Source organism: Peromyscus eremicus, chromosome 10 (assembly GCF_949786415.1).
Source record: "Peromyscus eremicus chromosome 10, PerEre_H2_v1, whole genome shotgun sequence".
NCBI classification, from domain to species: Eukaryota; Metazoa; Chordata; class Mammalia; order Rodentia; family Cricetidae; genus Peromyscus; species Peromyscus eremicus.
The window spans coordinates 8,278,669-8,305,070 of NC_081426.1; the positions used below are offsets into that span (position 1 = coordinate 8,278,669).

The 26,402-nt window shown below is 43.3% G+C and overlaps 2 protein-coding genes across 5 annotated transcripts in view; one reads left to right on the forward strand and one right to left on the reverse strand.

The window, feature by feature from the left end:
• Xpo1 (exportin 1) overlaps nt 1-25,275 on the reverse strand; it is a 42,885-nt gene extending 17,610 nt beyond the window's left edge. Inside the window, exons 1-8 of one of the 4 annotated variants that reach the window (XM_059275320.1) lie at nt 25,257-25,275; nt 24,391-24,499; nt 18,965-19,096; nt 10,779-10,880; nt 7,318-7,390; nt 2,170-2,231; nt 1,622-1,666; nt 202-383 (exon numbers count right to left, since the gene is read on the reverse strand). In XM_059275320.1, coding sequence (XP_059131303.1) covers nt 202-383; nt 1,622-1,666; nt 2,170-2,231; nt 7,318-7,390; nt 10,779-10,880; nt 18,965-19,090 — 590 coding nt within the window. In that variant the 5' untranslated portion in view covers nt 19,091-19,096; nt 24,391-24,499; nt 25,257-25,275. Of the gene's footprint in view, nt 1-201; nt 384-1,621; nt 1,667-2,169; nt 2,232-7,317; nt 7,391-9,590; nt 9,654-9,811; nt 9,857-10,778; nt 10,881-18,964; nt 19,097-24,150; nt 24,256-24,390; nt 24,500-25,256 lie in introns of those variants that run through there. The other 3 variants (XM_059275321.1, XM_059275323.1, XM_059275322.1) reach the window with 3 other exon arrangements.
• On the forward strand, nt 24,194-25,342 carry LOC131920838 (tropomyosin-1, isoforms 33/34-like). Its single transcript, XM_059275293.1, has 2 exons — nt 24,194-24,446; nt 24,696-25,342. Exons 1-2 carry the CDS (start codon nt 24,194-24,196, stop codon nt 25,340-25,342), a joined length of 900 nt encoding a protein of 299 aa, XP_059131276.1.
• Nucleotides 25,343-26,402: the final 1,060 nt, after the last annotated feature.

The window sequence follows — 26,402 nt, forward strand, 5'->3', positions numbered from 1 at the left end:
AAAAAAAAGATTTAGGCAAGAGGGAAAATGCAAATCCTGATTTCAGGCAGACCCGACAGAGTGACAGGGAGGACACTTGACAACTCCTTGTGCATATACCCCCTCAAGTAATTTAAGACATTGCTGATCACACTGAAGTTAACAAACTTTCACACTTAGATCTCCATGTAGCATGAGATAATTTAAAACATAATTACTTGCCTGTCTTTTAAATGCTTTGCTTTCACTTGGGTTATCTGTCCACTAGAGAAATCAAATACTTCTTCACTCAAGAGTTTAAGAATCACCATATTATTCTGACACAGACTTTCACTGGTCCTACTTGCTCCAACAATGTCGCTGATGAAGGTTGGCCAATGCTTCGGCCACTCTTGCTTAAGTATCTAAAATTAAAGATGAAATGTCCATTTCATTTCATTTGATGAAGACACAACAACTTCACAGTCAGAATATTACACACTTTACCCCTTTTATTAAGGAGGAACTGTGTCATTCTCTATGCCACACATAAACACGAAACACAGTGCTTTCAATACTCACAGACCCCACTCAGTTACCCTGATGGTTACATATGGCTCTAGTGTGAATGGATATTAATATTTGCCAGGTAGATATGTATAACCTATCCCAAAACAACTAAGATCTAATTAAATGATAAAGAGTGAGTTAAGAAGACAAGATTTAGGGGCTAGTGAGAATGCTCATCTAGCCTATCAGCCCCTGGGATCAATCCCTGCTACTCCAAAACCAACAAAAGACATTTTCTGTTGGATATAATCTAGTCCTTACATTATTTTACATTTGTTAATGCAGCGAAGCTGAATTGAGACTCTTAAAAGATGATGCCACCAGGTTCTTGAATTATAGCAGGGTGTGGACATTTTACAAGCTTCAAGTAGATCTATGGCACAAATAGGGAAAGAATCTTCTACTAAATTCTTAAATATATTAGAATTTTGAAGTATGGATAGTATCATAGCCAAGAATATTACTAACATTCTACAAAAGGGTGACCTGTTAGGGGTCAGTAAAGAAAACAGGTCAATATAAACATTCTAAACTTAAGACATGTAAGTGGTTAGGAAAGACTGACTGTATGGAGACTAACTAGGAGGCCAAACTCGGTGTAAGGATATAAAAACTGGGACTGGACCAGCCACATGTAAGGAAAATGCACAGTATCAGGCAGATAAAGTCCAGTGGTCACACTGAAAATTTTAAACTCCAGTATGCACTGAAGCCATATAACTGCAAGTCTTAAAGTAAATGTTGACTCCTACCACCACAGGTTCATTATAGCAAATCTCAGGTCAGGTGTGGTGGTGCATGCCTTTAATCCCAGCACTGGGGAGGCAGAGGCAGGTGGATCTCTGTGAGTTCGAGGCTAGCCTGGCCTACAAATCAAGTTCCAGGACACAGAGAAACCTTATCTGGGGGTGGGGGGTTGGGGAGGAAGACACCCTTCACTTCCATGCACATACCCACTGGAAAACACACATCTACACATAAAAATACAAAATTTTTATAAAGGTATCTATGGGATAGAGGAATTTTGAACAATAGACCCAAATGTAACAGTCATTTAATTTTTTATGACAAAGATGGTTAGTTTAAAGCTTACCTGAACAAGAATCATATTTAACTTCCCAATATACACCTTTTCTTTCTAGGGAAGGAGGAAAAGGGTCAGATTAAACAAGTACCTAAAGAATACAGCATAAACATAATATGCATGTTTTCGTGACTATTGAAAGTACACTAACATTTAAATGTTTGCTTTCTTGAACACATTCACTGGGGACCATCGAGGTGGCTCAGCATGAAAAGCCAACTGCCACCAAGCCTGACCACCTGAGTTCCAAGTCTCTGGACCTATATATACGGTGTAAGGAGAACCGACTCCCAAAAGTTGCCCTCAAACCTCAAATAAGCACCGGGTGTAACACACTGCACGTACAATAGATAAGTGTAATAAAAACCCAGTGGTTTACACTGTAAACCTGAGTTCAATCTCCAGACCCACAGGTGGCAGGCAGAGGAGGAGAGCACTGACTCTTCCCAGTTGTCCTCTGACCACCACATCCATGCTGTGGTGCTTAGGCATGGTCCTGTGTGCACACGAAGAAAATAAAATTTAAAAACTAATAATTTTCAAAAGAATTGTCTTACCTCTACACAAGTTGGGTCGGAGGATGTCTTGATAATGAGGCCAACAACGTATTTTTTTATTCCTATTAAAAAAAAATATAGTGTATTAAAAACTAAAACTTCCTTATAAGATAGGCATGGTGGTTTATGCCGGTAATCCCAGCACTCTGAGTGCTGAGGCAAAGAAACTGTTGTATACCCTGGACTAGAATGTGACTTTTTGTTTGCTTGTTTTGAGACAGGGTTTCCCTGTGAAGGTCTAGCTGTCTGGGAAATCAGATTTGCCTGGCTCTGCCTCCCAATTGCTAAGATTAAAGGTGTGTGCCACCACCACCTGGCCAAAATGTGACTCAATGAAGAAACAAAATCACACTTTTGCCCCATGCTAACAAATATTCAGGACCTGGGAGAGGGCTGAGTAATGAGTTTCAAACTCCAAACCCTTCACCAGTGCTGGCAATTGCACAGACCGTCAACTAGGACTTTGGATGTAGTTCAGAAGTAGCATACTTGCCTAACACACAACTCCTTGGGTGTGATGGTAAACACTTCAAAAAGTTAGTGGATATGCTTTTCATACTTTTGAACCTTTTAAGCTTTGAAAAATCAGAACCAAGTCAAGCAGTGGTGGCACACACCTTTAATCCCAGCACTCTTGGGAGGCAGAAGCAGGCGGATCTCTGAGTTTGAGGCCAGCCTGGTCTATAATAGAGTTCCAGAAGAACAGACAAGCCAAGGATACACAGAAATACCCTGTCTTGAAGGGGGGAGGCCCAGGCTAACTATAAACTACCTATCTTCCTCCTAAATCCCTTTTATTCTTGTAAGGTAAGATTATAGGCATGCTGGGCCCATCTAACAGCACATTAGTTTTATAGGAAAAGTACACCAAGTGATATGCATTCTTGTTTAAATACACGCACTCTCTCTGGTTTAACAGCTGACCTCTATGATATCAACACTGGGGAGACTAAAGGAGGACAATCTGCCAGAAGGTCTAGCTGGCCTGGCTAAAACTGAGGCCAACTTTGGCAATAGAGCAAAACACTCTACAAACATTGAACTATACATATTTGGACTTTTGATCCTGCCCACAAAGTTCTGAAACTACACAGGAGTAAATGCATGCCTAAAATCACACATTTTTGATCTTTATACTTTATTTTGCTATGCATGTGTGTCTGTAATAGTATATTACCTGTGTGTGAGCACCCAGTGAGACCAGAGTTACATACAGGTAAAATGGGTGCTGGGACCCATTTTAGGACCTCTGCAAGTACAGCAAGCTCTTATAATTGTTAGGCCATCTCCAATCCAGTATTTTTTTCTTTGCAATTGATATATTTCTTGTGAAGAAAGTATGTATCATTTAAAACTGTAGGCACATTTTCTTCAAAGGATTACTTACTGTTTTTAGCATTTATTTATTTATTTTTGGGGGGTGTCTTAAAGTAATCATTTGACCTCTGCCTAAAGAGTGAATGACAGTGTCTCTTTTTTTTTTTTTTGGTTTTTCGAGACAGGGTTTCTCTGTGTAGCTTTGCGCCTTTCCTGGAACTCACTTGGTAGTCCAGGCTGGCCTCGAACTCACAGAGATCCGCCTGGCTCTGCCTCCCGAGTGCTGGGATTAAAGGCGTGCGCCACCACCGCCCGGCTGACAGTGTCTCTTGTAGCCTACAATCCTCTAAAATTCCTCATCTTTCTGTTTCTACCTCCAAAGCTACCTTTGATAGTCTCTACCTAGCCTGCAACACTGTGTATTGAGCTGGTCTTGAATTTTATGATCTTTCCACATCTGTTTCCCAAGTCCTGGATAATAGTCACTCTTACTCCTTTTACCCTCTGCCTCTAGTCTCTGAGACTGGGTTTAGACAGGGTTTATGTTCAGGCTGGCCTCCACTGACTGTGAAAGAATGGCCTCGTGCTATGGGACTGATGTGATTAAAGCTGGGCATGGTAAAGCACACCTTTAGTCCTGTCCTCCTGAGGCAAGGAGTGAGGTGAGGCCAGCCTGGTCTACATAGCTACACAATACCCAGGACTACATAGAGACCCTGTGGTGGTGGTGGGGAATTGAAAACAAAAGTTTTAATTTAAAAATAAGATGCTCTTGCTTTTCCTGAGACAGGGTCTCAGTGTGTAGTCTTGGCTGTTCTGGAACAGCTTGGATGGGGTGTGCATCACACCCAGCTAAAACTCATTTAATAATAAACAGAAGCATCGTGAACACAAACTGATCTAGTTTTATGGGGTCTTTTGTTGTTGTCTTAACCTTCACTTGTATGTCTAGAAAACCAAAAGACACTGGCCACTGACTGCTGCTGGGGGAGGAGTCATTCATTGTCTTGAGCTGTATATTCATGGTTGAGCCCATGAGATCCAATGGCAGTTCCACCCATGTTCACTGGACAGTCCTGGTTTAACTCAGTGAGTCGCAACAAAATGGGGTCAACGTGGAAAAGGTACTTTTAAGAAAGGAGACGGTTCATGGGGGTGGAGGGAGACAGAGCAACAGGACTTCCCTGGGCTCTGGGGTCTCAAAAACAGCAACAGCAAACAAAACCCTAAACTAAAAGTAAAATGTCAAAGGTTACAAAACACACACACACACACACACACACACACACACACACACACACACACACACACACACACCCCAAAGCATTTAGGAACCCGTAAGGCACCTAATATAAAGAAATGAATTAAGATAACTCCATTAACCTGAAAAATACTAATTCAGCCATTACTAGCAAATCACTAATTTAATAACCATTAATACATAAAACCACCAAACACATAGATGTTATTTTCTGACCCAAGGCTAAATGAACATCATAGCAATGCAAAAAATTTACAACCCAATTCAAGTTTGTTTCCTATTTTGCATTACCTTTTAGAGGGCTGGAGAGATGAAGCAGCAGTTAGGAGTGGTTGCCCTTCTTGCAGAGGACCTAAGTTTGGTTCCTAGCATCACAACCAGGCAACTCATAGCCAGGGGATCCAATGCTCTTTTCTGGCCTGTGAGGGTTTATGTGCTTGCCTGGGTGTGTATGCGTCTGCAGTACCCTCAGACGCCAGAAGAGGGCACTGGATCCCCTGGAGCTGAAGCTAAAGGCCTGAGTCACCTACTGTGTATACTAGAAACCAAGCAGGTCCTTGGCAGGAGCACAAAGTGTTCAATATTGTTGAACCAGTTCTCCAGTCCTATATTATCTTTTCAATAATTAATACAAGGTCTTACTTTGTAGCCCTGGTTAGCCTGGAACCCACTATGTAGACCAGGCTGGTATCTAAATGAGATCCACCTGCTCTGCCCCTCACTGCTGGGATTAAAGGTGTGAACTACCATACTTGGCGTGTTCATATTATATTCACTGTTAAGTTTCTGGTAATTTTACCATTAATTTCATTTCTTAAATTCCTTACATGTTAAGAATATTACTCCTGCCCCTACAATAAAGTTTGTGTCTATAAACTTTTAAAAAGTGCCAAACAGGAAAATGAATTACTATTTAAAAATACTAAAAAATATTTCTTTTAAAACTTAAACATCAGCCAAGCATGATGATTCACACCTGCCAACCTGGTACACATAGTGAGTTCCTGGTCATTCTCAATCAAACACTAAGGCTAAGACTGTAGTTCAGTTGGTAGATAGCTTGTCTACTGTGTTTAAAGTCCTAGGTTTGCTCAGCACTCACCAAACTATGGTAGCTCAAGCCTATATTCCCAGCCCTCAGCTAGAGGCAAGAGACCCACAAGTTCAGTGTCACCCTTACCTACAAAACAACCTCAACTACATAGGACACCATCTCAATAAAAAATAAAGGACAACAAAAAATTGTATTCAAACAAGAACATGGCTGGAAAGATGCCTCAAGAGTTAAGAACACTTAGTGCTTTTTTCCCAGGACCTGTGCTCAGGTCCGACCACCAACTCAACACCTGTCACTTTCTTCTGGCCTCCACAGATGGAAGGGCACAGAACAACTGGGACAGATGGTAAGACGCACACACACACACATCTTAAAAGGAAAAAAAGCATTTACTGCTCTTTCAGAGCACCCAAGTTTGGTTCCCAACACACACACAGTTCACAGCTGATCTGGTAGCTCACCACCACCCATAACTACAGTTCCAGAGGATTCAACATCCTCTTCTGACTGCCCCAGGCACCAGGCACACATGTGGTACATATGCATGGAAAACATCCATATGCAGAAAATAAAGCATTCACATTCAGAGGCTGGGGCAGGGTTAACAAGTGCCCTACCACTAGTCTATAAACCAAGCCTCAATTTTCTAAGAAGTATCAAACAATTGTCTTTTTGTTAAAACTATTACATTTACTTGTTTTGTGTATGTAGGTGTGTGTGTACATAGGGGTGGAAATGAATCTCATACAGCCTAGGACTTGGAACTCCCAATCCTCCTGCCTCCACCACCTTTATGAGTGCTGGGGTTACAGGCGGGAACTACCATACCTTAGTTCTCAGATTTCTTACAACTACAACCTTCCCTGATACAGTAAGAAATATTTAAGATTAATTCTAGCCATCACTACACTTTTCTCATTTTAGAGTTAGAAACTGACCTCGCTCATAAAGCAACCTCAGAAATTCAAAAAAGTCCAATCAAGCTGCTATACATAAACAATATTGTTGGTTACTGTGTCATGATCTTAAAACACATTCAAGTTTTATTTATCTTCAGCCATGCCCCAAAGTAGCTCAAGTGATATTAATTTGGTGTGCATGTGAAGCTGAGGATGACACAGCGACTCCCCTCCCCAAATCTTCATTCTCAGCCTGGCATGTATGTCCATTCTTTCCTTTCCTTTTTCTTTCTTGACAGGCTCTCTCTACATAGCTCTGGCTGTCCTAGAGCTACTCTGTAGGCCAGGTTGAACTCAAATTCACAGAAACTCCTCCTGCCTCTCTTTGCCTCCTGAGTGCTGGAACTAAAGGGAAGCACCACCCCACCCAACTGCATGCATACTGACTTTCCAAACAAGGTTTGCTCAAAGTGATGGTCACCTCTTTCCTCCAAAAGACTGCCTACTCTTCCTTCCCTACACAAATAACCCTGCCATGCAACACTAATACACTCAACTATAATAAGAATATCAGGACCCAAAATTGAATTATTTACCCCTAAGATATTTCCTACCTTCACACTGGTTCCTTGGAAGAATCTTCCACCTTGTTTTTATCACATTTTCCAAAATCTGTAGTCCATAATACTGAAAATTGGAGAATAGAATTATGTGAGTTTCTTGTCATAGGACCAGGACCTTTCAGGATTCACAAATGGACAGACACACATTTATAGCTAACATTTCAAAAACATTATGCTATCAAGTTTAATTACATATATTAAACAAGGATCTATTCGCCCATAAGCTGACATGTCATGCATTTTCCTCATTTTACTGTTTACTACTCTATGTAAACGTCCTGCTGTTTACACATGCTCACACCAGGAGGAAGAACCAAATAAAAAGCCCTTTAGCAGCCAAATGGGCTTATCTGTAGAAGGAAAAATAACAGCCAGATAGGAATTCACAGCGTAAGACTGCTCATAGGCTCGCATACATTATTAACACAACCAGGCTCCGAAATTTAGTAGCTTGGATGCTGTCAAGCTTCCTATCCTCCTCTAGGAGCTACAAGCTTGCAGCCAAACAGCAAGTGTTGCCACAGATACTTTCTGCACAAGTGTAAGCGTTTCTGGTGTGTTACTTAAGGAGCAGCAAGACAAACCCACAGGTTCATTTTCAATTCTAGACCCACCCTTATGCAGTTTCTATTTCTACTAATTTAAAGATAAACTTTTGTGCACAGTCAAAATAAAATACAAATGCATGTTGCAATCTGTGTCTACCTTTCAGGTATCCCTTTATAAACATGGAAGCTGTAACTGCATGTGATGAAGTTAAATCAACAGACACCACTTTGAATCCATTTTATCCCTTCTGCTGTGTATGCATTCTACAGTTAACATGTAAGAATTTATCATGCTCCAGGATTTACTACCTCAATTATTATTGGTCATTATTATGACCAATTAGTGTAGATAGGCAGGAGGAAGAAAAGGAACCAAAATGTTTTTTGTTTCACCTCAAGAATTAGGAATTCTAATAACCGGCTGTAATACCTGAAAGGTAAACTCATTCACATAGCCTCAGATTGCAAGTTTTGGCTGAGAATAAGAGTTCATCTTTAAAATTGTTAGTCATTTACACAATAAAATAGGAGCATTAGTATTTCAACCAAAGGGATCATATAAATGCTCATTTTAGCCAAAGCACAATATAGACTGTCCCAAACTACATTGTGCTCAAATACTTTTTGCTGTTTTCTTTCATTTTAATATTTTATACCTTACAAAAATGATTTCTTTGCAATCTCTACTCAAACTCTACATTTGCAGAACATTCCTTAAAGTCCTCTAAAATAAGAACAAGGCCATAACAAATTCTGTTATTAAGGAATTAAATGTCACTACAGTATTTCCCAATCAGCAGTAGTAAACCTTCCTACCCTGGTCAGTAGCTCTACAGAACTAGTGCTCAGAGGCATACAAAAGACAACAGTTCCTCTAAGTTAGCATAAAACCTACTACAAATCATACTACCTAAAGATCCCAAAGAAAAAGAAAAAATCAAAACAGAAGACCACATCGTGTTACAGAATATGCCCTCTTGTTAATAACCAATTCAAAAGACCCATGAAGCACCAAGAAACTAAACACCATAAATAAGTGAGACTAAAAAATCTTTTAAGATACCTGACCTAATTTTTGTTTCTCAATTAAAAATACCCCCTTCCATTACTATCACATTCATTAATTTACTCATCCTTTACTGACTAATACTCATTATGTAGTATTGACTCACTAATTCCAACCCTTTCTACAATTACAAAGTAGGATCAGCTTGCTGAACACACAGTCCTACTTGAAAACTTTCTAACAAAGCGGCTGAGGAAGGGAGCCCAATACAAGCATTCCACACATGTGGTCAAAGGTGCATGCACGGTGTCCATTCCTGCAATCTAAGTCCTAACCTCTCCTCATCAAAAACAACTCTGGATGTGAAACTTGGAAAGAGAAAGAATTCTTGTTCCTTTCGGAAAACCATTTTCTTCATAAACGTGAAGTGACAGCCAGTCTTTAAAAAACAAGCCAACAAACAATTAAACACCTACTTCTACTTCAAACCTCAGAACTGAGTTATCCACTGCTGAGCTATGAAGATGAGGGACAGGTAACAGCAAAGACTACATGAAAAAACAAACGCATGAAATGATCCCTATGGCAGAAATTTCTGAGCCCTTAGAAATACTTATTTTATGCATCGAGTCCCCCTTCCCCTCCCACCACCCCTGAAACAAAAACAATCGATGAACAGAATTCAGTTAAAGGGAATCAAAAGGGTAGACCTTGTGGAGGCCTGCCGTCAAAGCCTAGCTGTGTAGTTGCACAGGAAGACACCCCTTTTCTTCCTATTACAAGCAATCAACATAATGGAACATTATGATTAATATCAGGTAGTGTTAACATCTTTAAAGAAAAAAAAATGATTGCATAAAAGCCAAATGTCATAGTGCATAAATTTAGCACCAAATCATTTGTAATTTATGTAAATTGAAGAATTCTTTACCTGTTGCTTTCTTTCTGTTCCTCTAATCATCTCATTTTTCACAAGACAAATTTGAGTTTTTAAAAATACTGTTGATAAATCAACTTAAACATTAGTAATGTCTGTCAGTATAAAAAGCAAAATTTACCAGGCAAGCAAACAGGCAAACACTGTTATGTTACTTAAGGTTAGCACTTTGAGGAAGTTCTGGGCTGTATTTTTGCCTTAAAATTTACCAAGATGTCAAAACTAATTAATATTTTTAAACTGTTAACTAACACATTCTGATTTCATAAACAGATGTGCACATGGCTATTTTCTGTTTTAACACAATGTATATCAAGTAGAGACCTTTTGTGTATTAAACAGAATGCCATGGTTAAGTTTATTACTTTAAGGCGTTTAAAGAGAAGCGTGAATCATCAAGCATTCAACAGTCAAAACACATTTTGATCAACCCTTCTGTTCAAACTCAAGGAAAAAAAAAAAAAAGAAAAAAAGCCCCGAGTTATAACATTTTCAATTGCAAATAAGAACTGAATGCTGTCTCAATGGAAACACTGGTACCATGGAGTAGGGTGTTAAGCTGTCCACACTACTGGGTGTTGATGGTGCCTAGCCTGTATTATATTGATTACTTGCCCAAAATAATTTAAGTCTCATCTCTGAGTAACTTAAAACTTATGCTAAGACCTATATACATGTTATAAAAGGAAAAAACTCCCGCCCCCAAAAGGGAAAAAAAAAAAAAAAAAAGAAAAAGAAAACACACAAAAACCACCTTGCATTCTAGTCCCAATTACAAAATCTTCATTCATAATTCTTAGGACTATTTGCAAGAATTAATTCTAAGCTCTAGAATAATTGTGAAATAAGTTAGCAATATGAAATGATTTGGTAACAAATGCTAATACTAAAATGAGACACCTTCCTCAAAGTTTACGACTGGAAGAAAAGAAGAATGGATCTTAAACCACCACTTGCTTACTTTCGTGTTCATGTTCTGCGAAAACTCCAATATCGTGTCGACACGTGTCCAAGCATCAGGATGTTCCTTTAAATGTGTCAATACTTCTTGAGCCATTCTTTGCTAGAACAGTATACAAAAAGAATTAAGCTAAGGTGTTCTTTAGAATTCATTAAAATGTAAAGTATGGAGAAAGGCACAATGACACTTTTACCTTCTGGAAACATCTGAGAGATGAACTGCCAGAAGCAGAAGCTCATCAGGCTAGGGTTACAGGCTGTAATCCCAAGTACTCAGGAGGGTAGGGTAGGGTAGGGTAGGACTCCCTAGTTCTCTAGCTACCCGGAAGCTCAAACCACTCGATTAGTAAGACGGTACCCTGGAGAGCGCTCATGAACTGAAGGGATTGCCACCAAGCCTGATGGCATATATTCCATCCCCAAAACTCACATAGACACAGACAGACATATACTTTCTTTTTTTAAAATCATGGTGCATGTCTGTGAGCCTAACTTTACGAATACTGAGATACATGGCTTCTGAGTTCAGAGACAGCCAAGGCTACAGAGACCTTTTAAGAAAAGGAGGGAGAGGAAGGTTTTTAGAAAGGAGAGGGAGAGAAAAGGATTTTATTTCTTTGAAAATACATCAGGCCGGGCGGTGGTGGCGCACGCCTTTAATCCCAGCACTCGGGAGAGAGCCAGGCGGATCTTTGTGAGTTTGAGGCTAGCCTGGGCTACCAAGTGAGTTCCAGGAAAGGCGCAAAGCTACACAGAGAAACCCTGTCTCGAAAAACCAAAAAAAAAAAAAAAAAAAAGAAAGAAAAAAAAGAAAATACATCAGGCTGGCAAGATGGCTCAGAGGTTAAGAGTACTGGCTGCTCTTCCAGAGGTCCTGAGTTCAATTCCCAGCAACCACATGGTGGCTCACAACCATCTGTAATGAGATCTGGTGCCCTCTTGGTTCTGCATGTACATAAAAAAAAAAAAAAGCAAATGCATCAGCCTTTCCTACAAATCTGGTTTATTAAACTTGCATTCAATCAAGGAGGGGTTTGGTAAAAACTCAGTGGCAACACAGAAGCTTAGAACCCCGTTCACGTCTAGCATCAAGAAAGAAGGCAGGCAGGAAGGAGTGGAAGAGGATCTGAGTTCTGAATACAGGCGGTCTACATGGTGAGTGCCAGGCCAGTCAGGGCTACCTGAGTTTCAAAAAGAATACATACTTAGCCAAGTGTTTTGGCACATGCCTTTAATAATACCAGCATCAAGAACCTAAGAGTTCAAGGCCAGCAAGTTCCAGGACAACCAAAGCTACCCAGTCTTAAACTTGAAATAAAAGAATACGGCAGGGTGTGGTGCCACAAGTGGTTTTTTGTTTGTTTGTGTTTTTTTTTGGGGGGGGGGGTTGAGACAGGGTTTGTCTGTATAGTTTTGGTGCCTGTCCTGGATCTCCCTCTTAGACCAGGCTGGCCTTGAACTCACAGAGATCCGCCTGGCTCTGCCTCCCAGTGCTGGGATTAAAGGTGTGCACCACCACCGCCCAGCTTGGTGCCACAAGCTTTTACTCCTAGACTCAGGAGGCAGCGGCAAGAAGATCTGAGTTTGTTGAGTTCCAGGACAGCCAGAGCTACAGAGAACACGTAATTTCTTCTGCAATTTGTCTTTTGCATTTAACTTGGTTTTAAAGATCTAGCCATGTTAACATTACTATGTCTAGCTTCTTTGGTTTAACTATAACATTTTCATAATACATTTCACCAAAGTTTTTAATCTACTGATATTCTTTTCTTAACAGCTTAATCTTTTCACACTTTTTTGACTTTGTAATTTTGTAGCTAAACTGGATCCTTCCTCCATTTCTACAAATTTATAAGTGTGAGCCAGGCATGGTGGTACATACCTGTGAGCCTAGCATTCAAAAGGCAAATAAATGAAGTAAAAATAAATCTAAAAAAAAAAAAACAAAGGCTAAAGCAGAAAGTCTGCCAGCCTGGACCACACAGGGACACAGAGACTTTGCTTCAAGAAACGGGTGTGGGGGTGGGGTGGGGTGGGGGGTGGGGTCGCAAGCATATTTTGAAGTAAGCAAATATAATATTCATTATGATCTTACTAATCAATATTACTTTTGAAACCAGGCAAACTGCACAGAATTGTAATCTCAGAAACTGGGAGGTACATATAACAGGATCAGGAATCCAAGCCAGCTTCAGCTATAGGAAATCATTCTGCCTGTGCACCATGTGCCTGTGAAGACCAGAAAAGGCTTTCGATTCCTGAAACTGGTTGGGAGACGTCATGTGGGTGCTGGGAATTGAACCTCGGTCCTTGTGATCCTCTTGCCTCATTCTCCAGAGTACTGGAATTACACGTGTCTATACCACGGTGCCCATCCACTTATATATATATTTCCCATTTCATTTTGTCAAGGGACTTACAGCTCTAAGAAGGTATCCATCTGCCGAAGATAAATGATGAAAACCAACAACAGTAATAATATGACTCATCGGGGCTGGAGAGATGGCTCAGAGGTTAAGAGCACTGACTGCTCTTCCAGAGGACCTGAGTTCAATTCCCAGCAACCACATGGTGGCTCACAACCATCTATGATGAGATCTGGTGCCCTCTTCTGGTGTGCAAACACATACAAACAGAACACTGTATACATAACAAATAAATCTTTAAAAAAAAATAATATGACTCATCTAGGACTAAAGCTTATTTGTTCTTGAGACATGGTCTCACTATATCGCCATGGCTGGCCGGGAAGCTATAGCAATCATCTTGCTTACAGATGATCTCCACTCACCCAGAGGTAGGCAGTGCCTTATCTTAGTTCTCCCTGGGACTAACCGGGATGTGAACTTGAAACAGTACATATCATGAATCTTTACCTAGTAAAAAGTACTTGGTCCTACTACTCTGTCAGCTCTTTAGCCCAGATACAATTGCTCTGAACTCAGGATTTACCTGCCTCAGTCTCCTTCCTGAGTCACACCAGCTTCAGATGGGTCAGATCATTTGATGTGCTGTGCACTGTACGTGTGAACATTTTGCAACCTCCACAGGTAACATGCTGTGTTATTGGTTATAACCTCACGAGCTCCCATTAACCGCACTACTGTACCATAAGTATCTCCATTTTGCCCTATTTCTCATTCTTATATTTCTAGTACCTTAAAATCTCAAAACGTTTTAAGCAATAGAAGAGTTCAATCAAAATAATTAACAGGACACAATATTGAAAAAACACATCCACTCTTCACTTAATATCCACCCCCCCACCCACCCCCACCCCCCGTTTAATTGCTAAAAGACCTAAAAAAGCTTGGAGTTACAGGTGTCTGTGATCTGCTGAACCACTCAGGTCCTCTGGAAGAGCAGCACACGTTGTTGCCTGCTGGGCTATCTCTTCACCCTCACCTTACTATACTCCCCATATAGGTAAAAGCTCCTCTGTCCATAAATTACTTCATGCTTCAAAAAAAACTTAGGTTCTGACCATTTATTTTGAAATGTATTTAGCATTGCTGGGATAGTGGCATTCACTTTTAATGCCAGCATTCACAAGCAGAGACATGCTGATTTGAGTTTATGGTCTACACAGCAAGTTGTAGGCCAGTAAGAGCTACATAGTGAGACGCTGTCAGAGAAAAACAGACAAGTATAACGTTCTAGCCTGTCCCTACTGACCTACTTCTGCCAGCAAGGACCCATATTCCAAAGTACATATACTTTACTCAACATCATAACCACCTATTACAAGAACGGCAAAGAAACGAATGATGAGATCAAACACGCTTTTCACTGAGAATACATACCAATACACACCAAAATGTACCTTTCCCTTTCCATTTCTGTAACACTGGGGTTTGATCCCAAAGTCCCATGCCACTGAATTAATATTTCTACATTTTTCTAAACTTTGAGACATCATCTTGCTTAGTTACACAGGCATCCTCACACCTGTGATCATTCTGCTTCAGCATTCAGAGCTGAGATTATAGTCTCTACACTGTATCAAGTGGCTTAAAGAAAGAATGCACCCTTATTAGCCAGAGTCTGCAACAGGTCCTTACACACTCTTATCACTCATCTTCCAAAATCTTGTAATGTAGGCAACATTTTGTGCATGGGCTTTAAGAATAACTAGGGACAGGGCTGGAGAGATGGCTCAGCAGTGGTCAAGAGCACTGGCTGCTCTTCTAAAGGTCCTGAGTTCAATTCCCAGCAACCTCATGGTGGCTCACAACTATCTATGAGATCTGATGCCCTTTTCTGGCCTGCAGGCAAAATACTGCATATATAATAAGTTAAAAAAAAAAAAAGAATAACTAGGGAATCCATAAGGAAATTAATGTGCGTAACAAAGCTGGGCATGATGAATGGCACTTGCATGCAATCCCACTACTGTAGGTGAAGGCAGAAGGATCATGAATTCAAGAGCAACTTAGAGTCATCTTCCAAGTTTGCCCTCTAAAAACAGACAACAATAAAAGGCTGGACACAGTGCTCAGTTGGTAGAATGCTTATCCAGCATTCAAGAAGCCCTGGGTTCAGTTCCAGAACTGTGTAAACCTGGTGTGGTGGAACCCTAGCACTAAGGAGGTGGAAGCACAGGAACCAGAAGTTCAAGGTCACTCTGAGCTACATTTGGAGTATATTCTATGATCATCCTAGGGTATGAGATCCCATCTCAAGAAACAGCAACAAAGAGTTAAGTTGTGTGATAGATTATAATTTCTACCCCTTATTTGTTACTGGAAATAAAGTCCTTTACTTAGGAAAAGCTAATCTATTGCTCTCATAAACAAAAATGCTCATGCCAGGTGCAGTGGCAGAGCACGTCTTTAATCCTAATACTCAGGAGGATCTGAGTTCAAGGCCAGCCTGGTCTACAAAGGGAGTTTCAGGACAGCCAGGCTGTTACACAGAGAAACCCTGACTCAAAAAACAAAACAAAGGAAAAAAAAAAACAAAAAAACAAAAAAAAACCAACAACCAAAAATTATGAACATTTCTGTTATGTTAAATTATCATGTAATTCAGGCTGGCCTTGAACTCTGATATCCCTGCTTCTGTCTTTTCTTTTTATTCAAAACACGGTTTCTCTGTTGCCTGGCCATCCTGGAACTTACTCTGTAGATCAGGTTAGCTTTAAACTTAAAATCTGTCTGCCTCTGCCTCCCATTCTGGGATTAAAGGCATGGACCGCCACCACCACCACACGGCTGATTCTCCCTTTCCTCTATCTTTTTCAATCTCAGGACCGGGAAGAATGAGGCCAGACTGGGCTACACAAGAGGTCAGGCCAGTTTAGCACCCACAGCAAATCTTGTCTCCAAACAGAAGAGGGAGCACTGGAGAGACGGCTCGGCAGTCACAGGCACTTGCTGCTATTGCAGAGGACCAGGGTTCTACTCCTAGCACCTACATGGTGGCTAACAACCATCTGTAACCTCAGTTTTGGGGACACACACGGCCCACATACATGGACACAGGCAAAACATTCATACATGTAAAGTAAATAAGTTTCCAATCTCATGCTTTGTGCCCTCAGAGGTCAGAAGGAGGCATCAGATCCCCTAGAACTAGAGTTCAAGGTTGTTATGAACCACCACGTGAGTACTGGGCACCAAACTTAGGTCCTCTCTAAGAGCAACAAGGACTCCTAACTGCTGTGCCAACTCCAGCCCTCCCTTAAGCTCCTTATATAGTGAAACCAGTATCAAAGAATTTCATAAATCAATGAAAATATCTGCATAAAGTTTATCTCTCATTCATTTCTAATAATTTATAAACAATACTATCATACCCACCTTTCAGGTTTACAAACTGTATGATAGCACCCAAGGACAAACAAAACTATCTTAACAAAGCCAGACTTGCTGAATACTTTGGGAGGCAGAGGCAAGTACATCTGAGTTCCAGGACAGTCTGGTCTGTACAGTGAGTCCCAGGACAGCAAGGGCTACACAGTGAGACCCTGTCTCAGCCTCCCTACTCTATAAAAAACACACAAAACAAAATTAACTTTCAGTAGACAATTGCCCAAGGAATCTAATGTTTTGGCAACAATATTTGAAATGATCAAAAGAGTACTTGAGACTAGCTCTGAACCCGGCACACAGAAGACACTAGTCCTTAATTCCTGATCCTGTCTCCCTCCTAGTGCTGGGATTAAAAAAAGCATGTTCCACCATGCTGACTTTATTATTAAAAGGATTTTTGTCCCAATTTCAGAACATTTAAATTAGAAGACAACATCCTAAAGTGGGTTTTCTCCTTCCATTAGGCAGGCCTGAGGATAACCAACTCAGGTTGGTTATCCATCACCAGGCCACTTGCCCAGAACTTTACTCAAAACTTACTCTGTTCCACAAATGTTGCCGCTTCTATGGTTTTAACCATCTACACATACTGTCTCCTTTCTCTTCTTTTGACATTTCTCTTTATAGCTAAGGCTGGCTTGAAACTTGCTGTGTATCAGACTCACCTCAGACCCATGATCCTCCTGCCTCTGCCTCCCAAGTGCTAGGGCCACAGACAAACACCTATATTGTAATAGTGTTAAATCATCATCAAAATATAGCTTACTATAAGGTAATTATCTTCACTAACAGGACTTCTTTTACAATAGCACAAAATTAATGAACAAAAATTCATATTGCCTTCTATTTGTCTAAGTTCCTGCCTGGCCTAGAACTCACTGTAGACCGGGCCCATCTCAAACACACAAGCTATTCTTGCCTCTGGCTCTCAAAGTGCAGGAATTAAAGGAGTGCACCGCATCTGGCTCATATTGGATTTTTAGATAGACATCTGAAAGACTTCTGCAATGTCAATGCTTAGAAATTGGGAATAGAGGTCATTCAGATGGCTTAGCGGCCAAACCTGTAAATTTGAGTCTCACCGCCAGAATCCACAGTAGAAGTACAGAACCAAGTAGTCCCCTGACTTCCACACAAACAACTGTGTGGTACAACAGCACCCACATGCACAAACATTCACAAACGTTAAAACGTTATTAAAAATAGGACAGAAAGCTGGGCAGCAGTGGCACATGCCTTTAATCTCAGCACTCAGGAAGCAGAGGCAGACAGATCTCTGAGTTGGGAGGCCAGCCTGGTCTACAGAGTAAGTTCCAGTATAGCCAGGACTGCACAGAAAAACCCTGTCTCAAAACCAAAAACAAAACAACAAAAAGAACAGTAGGGGATAGGAGAGATGACTCAGCTGTTAAGAATGTTGGCTGCTTTTCCAGAGGTTCTGGGTTTGAGTCCTAGCACCACATGGCTCAATGACTGTTAACTCCAGGGGAATTTGACACCACCTTCAGGCCTCCGTGAGTACCAGGCACAAAATGACACACAGACACACAGATCAAACACCCATAACCATTAAAATAAAAAAGACTTAACTCCAAATATATTAAGCACATATAAAGGTACAAATAAGCAATTTTTTTTTGTATTATGGTTATAGTACGTATTACTACACCAAGCGCAAATACACTTTAATAACTACCAAAGAACTTATAATGGGTTCTATTTCACTTCACTCATTTTTTTGGTTGTTGTTTTGTTTTTCAAGACAGGGTTTCTCTGTGTAGCCCAGGCTGTCCTGGAACTCAGATCCACCTACCTCTGACTCCCGAGTGCTGGAACTAGAGGAGTGCACCTCTACTCTATTTTATTTAGGATTAAGTGTTTGGAGTTAAGAACTGACAAGTGGCTGGAAAGATGTTTCAGCAGTTCCAGAGTTCAGTTTCTAGCATCTATAATTGGGTGGCTCACAACTGCCTTTAATTCCAGTTCCATGCTATCTGGCCCCTAAGGGCACCCTCCCACACCACCAAAATACACACATCCACATACAAAAAAGCTGGGATTGGTGGTAAATGCCTTTAACCCTCACACCCAGATACGAGCAGATCTCCATGAGTTGGGGGCCAGCCTGGTCTATAGTTGAGACTGTCTCAAAAGGGAAAATAATATAGAAAAAAAGAAAAGCCAGACAAGTATATTCCTAAGTTTTCCTCTTGATCAAATCTAACACTGATACTTTCCCCAGACTAATTCACACCAGTAAATAATTCCAAATTCATATAAACTACAGGATATATTTTATAAAAAGCAGAAAAAATTTAACTACTTCGTTATTTTTTAATAACTTCATAAAGTTTTCGTCATCTACTTTATTTACCTGGGCTCCTTCTCCATGGTATAAGCAATTCACCACATTGTCTAAGAGGTTGATATCCAGTTTTTGGCTGAAATCAAGCAGCTGACGAGCTGCATGGTCTGCTAACATTGTCATAATTGCTGGCATAGATTACTGAAAGAAAAAGAAAAAGGCAAAGTTGGTTAAGAAGTTTGGACAGCAGCTAACACACCTTCTATTCGAGTAATTTTACTTCAATACTATTCATAAACACTTGGAATACAGAATTTTTTATCTAATTATTATGAACCAAGTAAAAGTAACAAAAATTATTAGTAAGTTATTCTATAACTGCATTAGTTAATAGGTTCATTCCTTTCCTAGTATATTACTTATCCCACTTACAGTCATAAAATACATCAATCTAATTTTCAAGTGAATCCATTATAATTCCATAGCCTTAAAAGCTGTTCTTGCTGGGTGGCGGTGGTGCATGCCTTTAATCCCAGCACTCGGGAGGTCAGCCTGGTCTCTACAGAGCACCAAAACTACATAGAGAAATCATGTCTTAAAAAAAAAGTTGTTCTCTTTCTTGGGGTAAGGGTAAGTGCGGGAATCAACAGGAGTGTGTAACCGTGACCAGGCTACCTATAGGTTCTTGCTTGTCTGACTTTTTCAGTTTTTGCATCATGGTCTCTAGCCCTGGCTCACCTGAAACTCAACGTGGCCAAGAACAACCTTGAACTTTGTGTTCAAGACAGGGTTTCTCTGTGTAACAGCCTTGGTTGGCCTGGAACTCACAGAGATCCTCCTGCTTCTGCCTCCTGAGTCCTGGGATTAAAGGCGTGCACTACCATGTCCAGCCGACCTTGATCTTCTAACCCTCCAGTCTACTTCTCTAGTTCCTGTGTACCATGTCCAGTTTACAGAGTGCCAGGGATGGCATGCTAGGCAAGCATTGTACCACCTGTATGCCCAGCCCCTTTAACAAGCTATTTCAAAATTTTAAATGTGATTTCAAGGATTTAACAAACAAACTTATCCTAAGTGAATCTTTTGAATAGCTTAGTATAAGCATCAGACAGGACAATGTTAAAACATTTCTTTTGTATTGTACATAGTAGTGCTAAGAACCAGTCTAACATCTTAGAACCCAATACCCTTAACCCCTACAGTATTTATTTTCTACATTCAAACCACTCAACTACATTACTTTCTATCCTCAACTGTGTTTAAGCATTAAAATACCATCCACACCAAGAGCATAGAATCATATGCATATAATCTCAGCACTTGGAAGGTTGAGACAAAGTCTCTAATTTGAAACCAACCTGGGCTACATATATCTACTGACAAGTGTCATGCCAGACTGGGACACACAGATCTTATCTGAAGGAAATCACAATCTTCAAGCACACACATCCCTTGAATATATGCTCAAAAAAATACATTGTGAGAACCAAGCGTAATTCCCATGGATCCAAAATTAGTCTAGACTACAGAATAAGACCCTGTTTCCAAAAAAGAAAAAGAAAGAAAATAAAAGGTGGGTGGGGAAATAAAGCCAAGGTGCTCCCTGGATTAAGGCATTCTGACTATCCCACCAAACATGGGTAGCACTACTGATTCAGTCAATGCTGAGTGGCATTAGCTCTTAAAAACTATCCAGGGGCGAAGAGCACTGTGGCAAATGCCTCTAATCCCAGCATTAGAAAGTTTAAGTCAGAGGATCACACTTCCTGCACTGGAACCAGCCTGAGCTACACAGTAAGAGTTTGTCTAAAACAAATAAAGAACAAAACCAAAGTCTGGTTTTGGTAGTGAAATGAAAGCTAGGGGGTAAGAGGTAGGTGAAGTTCTGTGAAGCCTGGTCTACACAGCCAATTCCAGGGAAGGCCCAAACAAAAATAAGGCAACAGAAAAAGTATATTATAATTCTGAACAACAGGGGCTGCCAAGATGGCTCAGTGGCTAACGCACTTGCAGCCAATCCAAGGGATCCCCTTCCACAATGGACACATGACCCCCACAAACTGACCTCTTACCTTGAGTGCACAAGCACATAGATATTCTGCCAACTTCTCTTATTTTGTGGTACTGAGGGGCTAAACCTTGTGAATGCTAAGCACAGGGCACTATCACTGAGTATTGCTCCACCCCTTGGCTTTATTTTGAGATAGAGACTCATTGAGTTGTTAGCTGGCACTGAACTCTCTAGCACAGGAATCCCTTGAACTTGCCACCTGGAATTATAGGCCTGGGTCGTGCCAGTGCCTCAGCAGGAGAATGCTCTTATAAGTATAGAGCTGCCTGAGAACATCAGTTAATGAGGCAATTCTCCTGCCTCAACTTCCAGGCACTGTGACTACAGATGTGAGTGAGCCACCACATCTAGCTTCTAGGTTAAACTTACACAAATTCTGCATATCATTTCAAGAAGACACCTTAATTATGTCCACGACATCTTTAGATAGAGCAATGTTAGAAACCTTCCAGGATCGGGAGATGAATAGCATATTAGATTACAGGTGTTGAACAACTAGGTAAGAAAACGTTGTTTTTAAGATCTCAGTTTTTAATTCTGTATGTGTTTGTGTGGTATGTGTGCCTGAGTGCAGGTGCCTGCAGAGGCCAGAGTGACGTGGGAGTTACAGAATGGGTGCTGGGTCCTCACCAAGAGTAGTAGGAACTCTTAACTGCTGAGCCAGCCATTCAGTCCTATCCTTTTTTAAAAATAGCAGTTTGAAACTTGTACAAAGTGGGGCTTGGTGGTTTAGTCCTATATCCCAGCTCCCAGGAGGTGAAGGTGGAGATGTGAATCCCAGGACATCTTGGACTGCAGAGATCCTGAATAAAGAACAAGGCCAGGTGTGGTCACCCACAGCTTTCATCCCAGCCAAGGCTGCACAGTGAGACCTGGCTCAAAGCACATGTAGGGCCAGCAGTTTCTATATTTTATTTATTTGCATTATTTAATTGCATATTTATTTATCTGTGGTGCTGATGATACAACTTCAATTTCAATGCAAAGATTTTATTAAAGATACTTATCAAAGATATAAATTAGTTACAATAAGTCAAACATCAGGCTTGGTTCAGTTGGTAGAGTGTTCTACTATGCACGAAGCCCTGGGTGTGAAACGGGTGGTTATGTGCATCTGTAATCCCAGTACTCTTGAGAGTCAGAAGATCAAGACCATCCTCACCTAGACAGAGCTTGAGGCCAGCCTGAAGTATGAAACCCTGTCTCAAGAAATTAATAATCGGGCCCAGCCTACAAGAAAGCCCAGCACACTACTGTAATAGACAAGGCAAGAGGAGGCATCAAGCTCAGGAACTGCCTGTTCCTGTTCAAACTCCTTTTCAGGAGTTCAGTCAGGCTGCAGAGACGGTTCAGTGCTGCTCTTTGAGAAGTCCCGAGTTCAATTCCCAGCAACCATCTATAATGGGATCTGATGCCCTCTTCTGTCACGCAGGTATTCACAAGAAAATAGAGTACTCATATTCATAAATAAAGAGTCCAAACATTCTGTCACATAGGTAAAGATATGCTTAAAAACACACTAATGTAAAAATAAAGAAACTGCCTGGCATGGCATCGTATGATGCCAGTAATCAAGCTCTTGGAAGGTGAAAGGCAGATTAACACCAAGGCCAGCAGCCTCATCTACATGAGGGCTCAAACAAAACCAAACCCTTGTGAAGAGCTGAATGGGCAAACACACCTGTAACCTGGAAGAGGAGAAAGCACCAAGGCCAGAGTGGGGTACAGTGAGACAGTACCTCAAAAAGAAGGACGAGATCTACATACTAACATACAAGAGAAAACAATCTTCATAAACAAATGGCTGTTTCCACTACTTTCAAGGGCCATAACTTTTATAGCTTAAAACAATGCTTTTGCGATCAACGTTTTTCTTGACCTACCACAATTTACATGTAATAATGATTAGTCAAACGCTCCTAAAGTTTCATTTTCAAGTCGGTCATCTTTAAGAGCTCAGATGCTAGACTCGCGTGGGGGAAGGGGTCCAATCTAAATATACTTAATACAGTCGTTGGCTATCCTCAGAACTAGATTATCTTCCAAATGATCTACCTATTCTTCAACTATGGATAATCCAGAAATGGCTGCTTTGTGGTCAATGCCAAGAACATTCAGTAGCCCAAATCCAACAGCTTCCAAAACATTCTTTCCACTACCAGCCGAAGATCACGCACTAAGTAAACAGCTATGGAGGCAGTGTTCACCAGAAATGCCCTTTCTTGCTGGTGTTCCCCAATCCCAAATTCCACTCGCTGGACTGCATACGTAGGGAACCATCCACCAATTCTGTGACTCTACAAGTGATTACCGATATACCTTCAATGTCACTTCAGGCATCGACAAACTACCTACCAGTTGCCACCCCAAACCCAGAAAACCCTAACCACTGCTTGGAGGTAATAACTTCACATTAGGTCAGAAAACAAGACGCTAGCTACAAAAGACTGCTACTTAGGCGTGTGGGCAATCGCCTGCTTCATTCACTAAGAAACACGCCTCACTAGGAAGGGCCCGCCCTCCCCTGGCTTCCCACCCGAACGGCTCTCAGCACTTCTAACTATAGCTCACAGGAGCACGCACTCACCCCGCCCATACTCGGAGGAGGCATTCAGACCCGGCGCCTTAAGTTCACCGCCCCATTCTCCATGCAGCATGTCCTCTGAGTGATCCGAGGTCCCGCCTCGGCGAGGATCTGTGCAGCCTCTACGACCACCACTTCCTCTCCTCCGCCCCAAACTCAGGAGACTAGAAGGAGTATCTGGGAGGGCATCCTTCACTGTGCACGGCCAGCAGTAAATGATTCCACCAACCAACAAGACACAGAAGCCCCGGGCGAAAAAGCCCCACAACGCGGAACCCCACTTACAGATCCCCGGAAAAAAAAAAATTAACTCATCTTTCCTACTTCTTGTTCCACTCCAAAACAACAAAAAGCCACCCATAGGGCCTTCGAGTTTCCCCACCAGAAGAAGGGACTCGGTAGCCCCTCCCTCCCCCATCCCAAGCTCTCCACCGAGGGGGCCACGTGATGCAGGCGGACGTTTCAATGCTGCTGCACTAAATATTTCTGGAAACTTCCACTCCTAATAATTTACAGAGACGTTCCCGAGATCACCCCAACTCTCCCCAGCCCTTTGGACTGGGGAAGCCCTTCCACCCACGCGCAGGGGCTCTGCCTCACCACCACGCTCCTCGCCTTCCTCCACCGCCACCCGCACACGCCAATGACCCAGCAAGCGCTCCCCTCCCGCGGCCGCCTCCCCGCCTCCATCGCCGAGCGGCAGGAGCGCTTCCATTCAATCGCAGGCTCCGCCGAGGGCCCCGCGCCCGCCGCCCGCCGCCCGCCGCCCGCCCGCCCGCCTCGCCTCCTGCCGGCCGCGCCGCCGCCCGACCCTCGGCCCCGAGCACACGGCCGACTTACCCAGAAATTCAACCGACTGCTTCTTCCTTCCTTGTCCGGGCTTGGGGCGAGGGAAGGTGGGGAGGAGGAAGAGGGGAGGAAATCAAGGTGGGTTTCACAGTTTTCCCACCTTAAAAAAAAAAAGAGAAATTAAAAAAAAAAGGGGCCAAAAAAAAAAAAAAGGAAAAAGCTCAATATTTACTATTCCAGGGACAACTCCACCCAACACACACTCACGCACACACACGCGCGCACGCACACACACACGCGCCCCACCGAAAAGGGGAATTAATCCGAGGAATAAATGCTCCCGCCCGGCTGCGGAGGGAGGAAGGGGGAGGGGAGCGGGCCAGTCCGGGAGCCGGAGCCCAGGACCCTCCAGCCACAGGCGGCGGCGGCGGCGGCGGGAGCAGCAGCGCGAGTCCGCACGGCCGGGGCCGCTCTGCCGCCAGTTGCAGTCCGGCTCCCCCGACCACACAGGGCTCGCTCGCTCACGCCGCTCCGGCGCCGGCCCCCCCACCCGGGCTCGCCTAAACTTTCCCCCCTTCGCGTGCTCCTCGGCGACTGGTGGCTCCCCCCTCCCCCTCGGGATGGTTGCACGGCTGCTGCAGCACAGGCTGGAACAGGCACGGCCGCCGGGGCTGTAGCTACTGTTGCTCTTGCTGATGCTGAAGCTCCCGCTGCTCCTGCCGCGGCCGCTGCAGCCGCTTCTCCCCCTCCTCCTAGGGCCTCAAACTCGGAACCGGTTGAAACCGGTTCAGACTGGGAGATTCCATCTCGGTTGAGTTTTCAGCCCATGGCGCCGCGGAGCGTTTGGAACCTGGGCCTCCGCCCCCAGGCCGCGCGCCCATTGGTCGGCCCCGGCCACAGCCGCGCCACCAGCCTACCTCTGATTGGTCCGGGCGCCCGTCAATTCGACCCTAAGGCTCCACACGAGCCTGCCGCTTCGGCCCCCGCCTCTTTCCAGCAGTGATTTGCCCGCAGAGTGGGGGAGGGGAGGCGGGGCGGGACGCCGAGGAGTGAGTCGGGAGGGTGGGGGGTGGAGGGAGAGAAGGAGGGACGAAGCACGGAGCCCCGCAGAGAAGAGAGCCGAGAAGCCGCACGGAGGATTGGCTGGAGGGCGCTGTCAGTCAAGTGCGGCCCGCCTCCCACTTCCCTTCCCCCTCGCGTGGCTCCCCCTCCCGGTCCCTAGCTGGCGAGCCCGGCCTTTCCGGCTCGCCCATTGGCTGGGCGCCTTTGGTGACGGGGAGGGTGGGGCTCGCTCGCGAGCTAAAGGCGGCGCGAGTTTGAGCGCCGCGCGCGCCGCGCTCTGCTCGGCTTCCCTCGTTCCCCTGGTGGCCCGCCCCCTCGGGCTCCCGCCAACTTGAGGGGCCTGGGCCTGGGACCCCAGCGCCCGCCTCTCGGGTTGGGTCTGCGCCCCGAGAACGGAGGGCACACCCTGTTGTGTCTACATCGCGTTAGGCGGAGGCGAGGGACCGGACCGAAAGGAGCGCGTAGGTGCCGCGGGATCGTAGGCCCTGGGCCTGGGATCCATTGTAGAGGCCTGGGTTTGGGCACCGCCGCTGCGGATAACCCAGGCAGAGGTTGGCATGAACTGTAGGGCGTGCAGTTTTGGCGCCTTGGGATCTCAGAGCCCTGGAAACGGTGGCTAGCTAGTTATTGAGTAAGCTGCCTTAAAAATTTAGCTCCAGACGGCTTCAACAGTAAGTCCATCCTAAAAATTAAAACACTAAAATTCCTATTGCTAGTTTAACAACGCATATGGACTGCAGTCCGTGCCATCTTCTTTCAGTGTGGTACCTTTCGTCTGCCACGCTCAGTTTTTCGTTTTGGCTGTTTCCCTTTGCACACTTCATCTTCAGATAGTACAGTCTATGAAAGTCTCGCACGTGGCTTCCAAGTACCAGGTCAGCTTTGCTGGTTAGCCTTAATTAAAACAGCCACAAGCCTGGCGGTGGTGGCGCACACCTTTAATCCCAGCACTAGGGAGGCAGAGGCAGGCGGATCTCTGAGATAGAGACCAGCCTGTCTAC